Raw genomic sequence first — 9,874 nt, 5'->3', positions numbered from 1 at the left:
ACCAGCAGCTTGTAGGGAGGGGTTTTTGTTAGAGTCAAGTATTATACCATTGATTGACATGATAGTGGTGATACACACAGTGCTGTGTGTTTAGGCTCTGTGAATAGTGCATAGAGACAGTTCAAAAAAGTAACCTCGAAATCATAAGAAAGTAAATAAAAATACAAGGTGAACTTGCTCGTGTAGCATTTTGTTAGATATTTTATCTCGACGTTGCTTGGGATAAGAACTGTTCGAAGGAGCGACTGTTGGTGTTGTCAACTTTGAATGCACCGGTACTCTTGCCGTGCTCGCAGTTCAAATTCCTTTAAAGGTACAGCTGCTGTAGAACATTTTTCAGGATTTGAGGGCCCATGCCAAACTTTTTCCACCTCCGGAGGGGGAAGGGCAGTGTCGGGCCTTCTTTTCGACTGTGCGTCTGTGTTTGGACCATTTGACGTCTTTTAGTGATTTGGACACCAAGAACTGGTGAAGCTCCACTACAGCCCCGTCGATGTGGATGGGGGGTGTGCTGCCGCCCGTTTCCTGTTAGTCCACCGATCAGATCTTGCCTATCCCTCACCACCTTGGTCGGCCATCAGAAGTCCAGGATCCAGTTGCAGAGGAGAGTTAGACCCAGAGTCCTAAGCTAGAATCTTGTAGGAAACCAGGTTTGAAACGCTAACTGTAGTCAAGACAGTACTTACATAGTTCTCTTATCTAGCGTGGGGAGGGCAGGTGGTTGAGTGCAATTAGGATTGCGTCAGTTATGGACTGTTGGGTGGTATGCAATTAAAGTGGGGGGGTTCAAGAGGTGTCTGAGATGATGGAAAGGGCGGTCTAGCATTGTGCCATAACAGGGCTCTCTCCAAAGGGCCCATTAGCATTAGGGCGATTAGCCGCAAGAGAGACGTGAATGGTTTGTGGTTGCTAACAAGAGGGGGAGGTGTTAGGAGGTAGTCATTTTGCACATAAACCAGCCTCTCAAAGCACTTCATGATTCCAAGAATGTGAGTGGCTACAGGGTGGTAGTCATTGTCCATAACCAGCCTCTCAAAGCACTTCAATGATTACAGAAGATGAGTTGCTACGAGCGGTGGTAGTCATGTTGGCATGAAGCCTCCGATTCTTAGGAACAGGAATGGTGGTCATCTTGAGATGTGGGGATTACAGACTGGACAAGGAGAGGTTGGAAATGAGTGTGTATATATTGCCACTGTTTGGACATCTGCTGAAAACACACCCTGAAATACCGTCCGCCATGAGCTTGACGAGTGTGACCTGATTTAAAAACCTTACTCAGGTCGTTCGGGAGAGCGAGATCACCCAGTCCTCTGGGTCAGCAGGGGCCCTCATGCACGGCTCTGTGTTATTTTTTGTTGAAACGTGCATAAAATGCATTGAGTTGGTCTGTAAGAGAGCATCGTTGGGCAGGTCACGGCTGGGTCTTCCTTCTAATCCGTAATGACTCTTAGCCCTCTGCCACATGTGTGCGGGCGTCGGAACCTGTGTGACACCTTATCCTTTATCGTTACCATGCGTAAATCCATTATTATCTGTCCATAGAAGTAGCTGTAAAAAAAAAAAAGACAATAGTCTCTACAAGACGACTGTTGAATAACATATAATTTACTCTTACTTTACCGGTTGTACTGTGTGGCTCCTTTTGCAGGAGAGTGAGATACGTTGTTTCAGCCTACACTGTTGGTCATGTTCATTAGGCACAAATGGAAAGAAAAGGACTGAAACAGGGAAGGAGTACTGACTCTGACAAGAATAAATGCTTGTTAACGGGTACATTTATAAATATAATTTTGTGTGGCCATAATGAAAACAACACCAGAAAGTAGAGGTCTTTCAAGCCGAGGCACCCCTAAAGATGGTGTTTCTTCATTAAAACCACACCGTGAGTCTTAGCAGGACCAAAGATGGGCTCATTAACAACGAGTTTTTAGCCGCCCCAAGCTATGGGTCCTAAACCCGTAGAGGTTTAGAGGCACCTATGTGTGTTCTTCATTAAAACCACACCGAGTAGAGGTTCGTTCAAGCCAGGCCACCCCTAAAGTGATGGTTGTTTCTTCATTAAAACGCACACGAGTAGAGTTGCTTTCAAGCAGGCACCCCTAAAGTATGGTGTTTCTCATTAAAACCACACCGAGTAGAGTCGTCAACAGGCACCCCTAAAGTGATGGCGTTCTTCATTAAAACAACACCGAGTAGAGGTTCTTTCAAGCAGGCACCCCTAAAGTGATGGCGTTTCTTCATTAAAACCACAATGATTTCTCCCTCACAGATGATCGTAAGAATAACGAGGGGCTCCAGATGGAGTTTAAGTCCAACCAGTGGTTTGGAGCCACGGTACGGTCACATGGTGAACACATCCTGGTGAGTGTCATTTAATATTTATTTTTTTCACCTTTATTTCACCTTTATTTAACCAGGTAGGCCAGTTGAGAACAAGTTCTCATTTACAACTGTGACCTGACCAAGATAAAGCAGTGCGACACAAACAACAACCCAGAGTTACACATGTAATACACAAGAGTACAGTCAATAACACAATAGGAAGAAAAGAAAGGGACCTCGTGTCCTTATCTCCATGGTTCGATCACGTGTTGGATGACGGAGAGCCCGTTTTGTTGTTTTGAAAGTCTCTGAAAAAGAGTTATAGCGAAAAAGTTTGCTTACTTACCTTTTTGAATTTGGATCCCGCGACGTGGATATCTATCCAGGGATCTTGCTAACGAAAAGTTTTAAGAGCTGCTTGGCGTAGCAGCTAGCGTAGCTGCTACCTAGCTATCAAACTAGCAAGGTTTCCTTGACAGCTTGAACACAGCCCGCGGCGCGGTTAGCCCTTGTGGCTGGGACCGCAGATTGTCTAAATCCCTGCTGTTTGTTGATGTTTAAATCTGCCATGCGACCTGCCCCTTATCTGCAAATGCGTGGAGTATCAGCGTTAGCCTACATTGATACCATGGGATCCCAATCCAAAGGTGGGAGTTATGGCGAGGACAGTGTTTCTCTATCACAGGTGAAGGATCTTTTCAAATAACTAAAAGGGTTTTACTAACAGTTGTTACAACAACAGGAACATATTTTCAAGAGATTTGTCCAAATACTGATTGACTCAACTAACAAAAGAATGGACGAGCTGAACAGAGATGTCCAAGACCTTAATAGCGGTTTGCAGTTCTCCCAGGGAGACGTGGTTGTCCTGAAAGAGACTTGAAGCAAGAGGGCAACAAACTAGAAGTCCACATGAGATGACATCAGCACTGTCTGTGAATCAGTATTACAAAAGACTGGGTAAACAGACTATCTAGATCCGGGTTTCCCATAAACTCGGTCCTGGGGCCTCACCTGGGTGCACGTTTAGTTTTTTGCCCCTTAGCACTACACAGCTGATTCAAAATAACTAACTCATCATCAAGCTATGATGATTTGAATCATCTGTGTAGTGGTAGGGGGCTAACAACTAAAACGTGCACCAAGGTGAGGCCCCAGGACCGAGTTTATGGGAAACCCGGATCTAGAGGGACAATCCAGGAGGGATAACATCGTTGTGGATACCAGAGACTGCTCATGAGAACTGGACGGAGTTTGAGGAGAAAGTAAGAAAAATGATCACTGAAAAGCTGCAGATGGATCAGAGGAAGATTCAGGTGGAGAGCGCGCCCAAAGGTCTGGAAAACCTGTCATACCTTACGATCAGTCCTGGTGTCTGTCATGTCCTTATCTCAGAACCTTACGATCAGATGGTGAACACATCCTGGTGTCTGTCATGTCCTTATCTCAGAACCTTACGATCAGATGGTGAACACATCCTGGTGCTGTCATGTCCTTATCTCAGAACCTTACGATCAGATGGTGAACACATCCTGGTGACTGTCATGTCCTTATCTCAGAACCTTACGATCAGATGGTGAACACATCCTGGTGACTGTCATGTCCTTACCTCAGAACCTTAGGATCAGATGGTGAACATATCTGGTGACTGTCATGTCCTTATCTCAGAACCTTACGATCAGATGGTGAACACATCCTGGTGACTGTCATGTCCTTATCTCAGAACCTTACGGTCAGATGGTGAACACATCCTGGTGACTGTCATGTCCTTATCTCGAACCTTACGGTCAGATGGGTGAACACATCCTGGTGACTGTCATGTCCTTATCTCAGAACCTTACGATCAGATGGGTGAACACATCTGGTGACTGTCATGTCCTTATCTCAGAACCTTACGATCAGATGGTGAACACATCCTGGTGACTGTCATGTCCTTATCTCAGAACCTTACGGTCAGATGGGTGAACACATCCTGGTGACTGTCATGTCCTTATCTCAGAACCTTACGGTCAGATGGTGAACACATCCTGGTGACTGTCATGTCCTTATCTCAGAACCTTACGATCAGATGGTGAACACATCCTGGTGACTGTCATGTCCTTATCTAGAACCTTATGGTCAGATGGTGAACACATCCTGGTGACTGTCATGTCCTTATCTCAGAACCTTACGATCAGATGGTGAACACATCCTGGTGACTGTCATGTCCTTATCTCAGAACCTTACGATCAGATGGTGAACACATCCTGGTGACTGTCATGTCCTTATCTCAGAACCTTACGGCAGATGGGTGAACACATCCTGGTGACTGTCATGTCCTTATCTCAGAACCTTACGATCAGATGGTGAACACATCCTGGTGACTGTCATGTCCTTATCTCAGAACCTTACGATCAGATGGTGAACACATCCTGGTGACTGTCATGTCCTTATCTCAGAACCTTACGATCAGATGGTGAACACATCCTGGTGACTGTCATGTCCTTATCTCAGAACCTTACGGTCAGATGGTGAACACATCCTGGTGACTGTCATGTCCTTATCTCAGAACCTTCCGGTCAGATGGGTGAACACATCCTGGTGACTGTCATGTCCTTATCTCAGAACCTTACGATCAGATGGTGACATATCCTGGTGACTGTCATGTCCTTATCTCAGAACCTTACGGTCAGATGGTGAACACATCCTGGTGACTGTCATGTCCTTATCGCAGAACCTTACGGTCAGATGGGTGAACATCCTGGTGACTGTCATGTCCTTATCTCAGAACCTTACGGTCAGATGGGTGAACACATCCTGGTGACTGTCATGTCCTTATCTCAGAACCTTACGGTCAGATGGTGAACACATCCTGGTGACTGTCATGTCCTTATCTCAGACCTTACGATCAGATGGTGAACACATCCTGGTGACTGTCAATGTCCTTATCTCAGAACCTTACGATCAGATGGTGAACATATCCTGGTACTGTCATGTCCTTATCTCAGAACCTTACGTCAGATGGTGAACACATCCTGGTGACTGTCATGTCCTTATCGCAGAACCTTACGGTCAGATGGGTGAACACATCCTGGTGACTGTCATGTCCTTATCTCAGAACCTTACGGTCAGATGGGTGAACACATCCTGGTGACTGTCATGTCCTTATCTCAGAACCTTACGGTCAGATGGTGAAAACATCCTGGTGACTGTCATGTCCTTATCTCAGAACCTTACGATCAGATGGTGAACACATCCTGGTGACTGTCATGTCCTTATCTCAGAACCTAACGATCAGATGGTGAACACATCCTGGTGACTGTCATGTCCTTATCTCAGAACCTTACGGTCAGATGGTGAACACATCCTGGTGTCTGTCATGTCCTTATCTCAGACCTTACGATCAGATGGTGAACACATCCTGGTGACTGTCATGTCCTTATCTCAGAACCTTACGGTCAGATGGTGAACACATCCTGGTGACTGTCATGTCCTTATCTCAGAACCTTACGATCAGATGGTGAACACATCCTGGTGACTGTCATGTCCTTATCTCAGAACCTTACAATCAGATGGTGAACACATCCTGGTGTCTGTCATGTCCTTATCTCAGAACCTTACGGTCAGATGGTGAACACATCCTGGTGACTGTCATGTCCTTATCTCAGAACCTTACGATCAGATGGTGAACACATCCTGGTGACTGTCATGTCCTTATCTCAGAACCTTACGGTCAGATGGTGAACACATCCTGGTGACTGTCATGTCCTTATCTCAGAACCTTACGATCAGATGGTGAACACATCCTGGTGACTGTCATGTCCTTATCTTGGAATCCAGAACCAAATATTGGGTGCGCTAGCTAGCGAACAGTCTGTAACGAGAGATTACCTGAGTCTATTGAGTCTCTTTGACTGTTGCGTGCCTTGCTGTAGTTGACTGTACTCACGAGGTGTTATGTCTCTCTCAGGCCTGTACTCACGAGGTGTTATGTCTCTCCCAGGCCTGTGCTCACGAGGTGTTATGTCTCTCCCAGGCCTGTACTCACGAGGTGTTATGTCTCTCTCAGGCCTGTACTCACGAGGTGTTATGTCTCTCTCAGGCCTGTGCTCACAAGGTGTTATGTCTCTCCCAGGCCTGTGCTCACAAGGTGTTATGTCTCTCTCAGGCCTGTGCTCCTCTCTACCAGTGGAGCACGTACAGCGTATCAGAGAGAGAGCCTGTTGGAACATGTTTCCTGAAGAAGGAACAGAAGTTGTTGAATATTCTCCTTGCCGATCTAGTAAGTGACTGAGAAAATAGTTTTTTTCTCGACCCAGCAAATTAAGCCTAAGATTCTTAATTTAAAAAGTGCATTGTAGTCCGGGATTAGATCTTGTCTGGGAAACTGGCTGTATATCTGTTTATATCAATAACTGCAGATTGAGATAAACCCCCCTGGTCCACCATTGAGAGATTATTAAATCGTTCTGTGTTGTGTTAATCTGAACAGAAGCCAACTCTCCAGAGGGACAAGGCTTCTGTCAGGCTGGATTCAGTATTGACTTTGTCAAGGTGCGTATTGTGTTTTGTGTCCTCTTTGTCTCTTTGTCAAGGTGCGTATTGTGTTTTGTGTCCTCTTTGTCTCTTTGTCAAGGTGGTATTGTGTTTTGTGTTCTCTTTGTCTCTTTGTTAAGGTGCGTATTGTGTTTTGTGTCCTCTTTGTCTCTTTGTCAAGGTGCGTATTGTGTTTTGTGTCCTCTTTGTCTCTTTGTCAAGGTGAGTATTGTGTTTTGTGTCCTCTTGTCTCTTTGTCAAGGTGCGTATTGTGTTTTGTGTCCTCTTTGTCTCTTTGTCAAGGTGAGTATTGTGTTTTGTGTCCTCTTTGTCTCTTTGTCAAGGTGCGTATTGTGTTTTGTGTCCTCTTTGTCTCTTTGTCAAGGTGCGTATTGTGTTTTGTGTCCTCTTTGTCTCTTTGTCAAGGTGAGTATTGTGTTTTGTGTCCTCTTTGTCTCTTTGTCAGGTGCGTATTGTGTTTTGTGTCCTCTTTGTCTCTTTGTCAAGGTGCGTATTGTGTTTTTTGTCCTCTTTGTCTCTTTGTTAAGGTGAGTATTGTGTTTTGTGTCCTCTTTGTCTCTTTGTTAAGGTGCGTTTTGTGTTTTGTGTTCTCTTTGTCTCTTTGTTAAGGTGAGTATTGTGTTTTGTGTTCTCTTTGTCAAGGTGCATACTTTGCAGTGTTCCATACAACAATAGATAAATAAAATAGATAAATTAAAAACATTATTATAACTATTATTCTCCGTGGCTTGGATTCTATTTCAGACCTTCTTGTCTTGGTTCCTTCTTTCAGAATAACATCACTTATGTCTCTCTCTTTTTTCTTTTTATATTTGTTTTTCTTTATTTTTTCTTTTATATATTTTTTTTTTTCTTTCTCGCTCTCTCCAACAGAATAACAGGGTGGTTGTTGGAGGCCCTGGTTATTTACTGGCAAGGTAAGTGTGTGTAATTCTATATATTTACTGAGCAGGTGCAGGTAAGTGATGTGTAATTCTATATTTTACGGATCAGGTCTACTATGCCAGGGTATTATCAGAACGCTGGGCTCTGTGTGGCTCTCCTCTGAGATGAGGCATGTAGTGATTAAGGGAATTTGTGGGATGCTCTGACTGCCTAACTATAAGCTTGTGTCAATGTGGTAATGCTCTAACTCCTCTATAAGCTGTTGTCAATGTGGTAATGCTCTGACTGCCTGACTATAGCTGTTGTCAATGTGGTAATGCTCTGACTGCCTGACTTAGCTGTTGTCAATGTGGTAATGCTCTGATGCCTGACTATAGCTGTTGTCAATGTGGTAATGCTCTGACTGCCTGACTATAGCTGTTGTCATGTGGAAATGCTCTGACTGCCTGACTACAGCTGTTGTCAATGTGGTAATGCTCTGACTGCCTGACTACACTGTGGTCAATGCAGCTCTTCGGCTGACAAGTGAGCAGTGTCTGTGAGATCATGACACTGGCTTGCAGGAGTGACTGCCCAGCTAACAACAAACACTCCCACAACTTAAGAGAACATTCCCTTAAGAGTCTCATAGGAATGTTCCTGTGATGTGCAAGGAATGTTTACCAGAGACCATTCCCTTAATGTCAAATAGAACGTACCAAGAAGCGGTTGCTATGTTCTCAGAACTTAATAGATAAAATGTCCTAGAACGTTCATGGGAACATTACAAGAAGATTCACGTGTCCAGTTTTCTGAGGGTTAGGAGAATATTCCTCAACGTCCCACCAACAATACATACATGGTTGAAGGAAGTGCAGTATCATAAATACAGTCACAGATAAGAGGCTGTGCTGCATCATGAAACAGTCCAAGATAAGAGCTGTGCTGCATCATAAATACAGTCACAGTAAGAGGCTGTGCTGCATCATGAATACAGTCACAGATAAGAGGCTGTGCTGCATCATGAATACAGTCACAGATAAGAGGCTGTGCTGCATCATGAATAAGTCACAGGTAAGAGGAAGTACTGAATCATGAAGACAGTCACAGATAAGAGGCGTTGATGGATAGCCTGGGCCGTGTTTCTGTTTCGGCGTCAACTTAGGAATGTTCCAGATATAAATGCGATGACGAGAGCTGATGTGATTCCTAATCAGAACACGTTTGTTCACCATGGTATACAGTATGTGGTTCAACATGGTATGTTGTGTTGATTTCAGAAAGACGATAGAAGTTACAGTTGAAGTCGGAAGTTTACATACATTAGGTTGAAGTCAATTAAACTTGTTTTTCAACCAGTCCACAAATTTCTTGTTAATAAACTATAGTTTTGGTAAGTTGGTTAGGACGTCTACTTCGTGCGTGACACAAGTACATTTTCCAACAATTGTTTACAGACAGATTATTTCACTTATAATTCACTGTATCACAATTCCAGTGGTCAGAAGTTTACATACACTAAGTTGACTGTGCCTTTAAACAGCTTGGAAATTCCAGACAATGGTGTCATGGCTTGAGAAGCTTCTGATAGGCTAATTGACAATATTTGAGTCAATTGGAGGTTTACCTGTGGATGTATTTCAAGACCTACCTTCAAACTCAGTGCCTATTTGCTTGATCATGGGAAAATCAAAAGAAATAGCCAAAAATTGTAGACCTCCACAAGTCTGGTTCATCCTTGGGAGAATTTCCAAACGCCTGAAGGTACCACGTTCATCTGTACAAACAATAGTACGCAAGTATAAAACACCATGGGACCACACAGCTGTCATACCGCTCAGGAAGGAGACGTGTTCTTTCTCCTAGAGATGAACGTACTTTGGTGCAAAAAGTGCAAATCAATCCCAGAACAACAGCAAAGGACCTTGTGAAGATGCTGGAGGAAACAGGTACAAAAGTATCTATATCCCAGTAATAGTCCTATATCGACATAACCTGAAAGGCCGCTCAGCAAGAAAGAAGCCACTGCTCCAAAACCACATGAAAAAAACAGACTACGGTTTGCAACTGCACATTTAAGTCATTTAGCAGACCCTCTTATCCAGAGCGACTTACAAATTGGAAAGTTCATACATATTCATCCTGGGGA

The 9,874-nt window shown here is 44.1% G+C and overlaps 1 protein-coding gene across 1 annotated transcript in view; it reads left to right on the top strand.

Moving 5' to 3' along the window:
- LOC112072147 (integrin alpha-8-like) overlaps positions 1-9,874 on the top strand; it is a 48,300-nt gene that overhangs the window by 37,415 nt on the left and 1,011 nt on the right. Inside the window, exons 3-6 of the mRNA XM_070439671.1 lie at positions 2,273-2,364; positions 6,473-6,586; positions 6,797-6,858; positions 7,735-7,778. Of these exons, the coding sequence (XP_070295772.1) occupies positions 2,273-2,364; positions 6,473-6,586; positions 6,797-6,858; positions 7,735-7,778 (312 nt within the window). The remainder of the gene's footprint in view (positions 1-2,272; positions 2,365-6,472; positions 6,587-6,796; positions 6,859-7,734; positions 7,779-9,874) is intronic.

This window comes from Salvelinus sp. IW2-2015, unplaced genomic scaffold (genome assembly GCF_002910315.2).
Source record: "Salvelinus sp. IW2-2015 unplaced genomic scaffold, ASM291031v2 Un_scaffold1834, whole genome shotgun sequence".
Lineage (NCBI taxonomy): Eukaryota > Metazoa > Chordata > Actinopteri > Salmoniformes > Salmonidae > Salvelinus > Salvelinus sp. IW2-2015.
The sequence above is the reverse complement of the archived record's forward strand: the minus strand, read 5'-3'. Positions and strand labels throughout refer to the sequence as shown.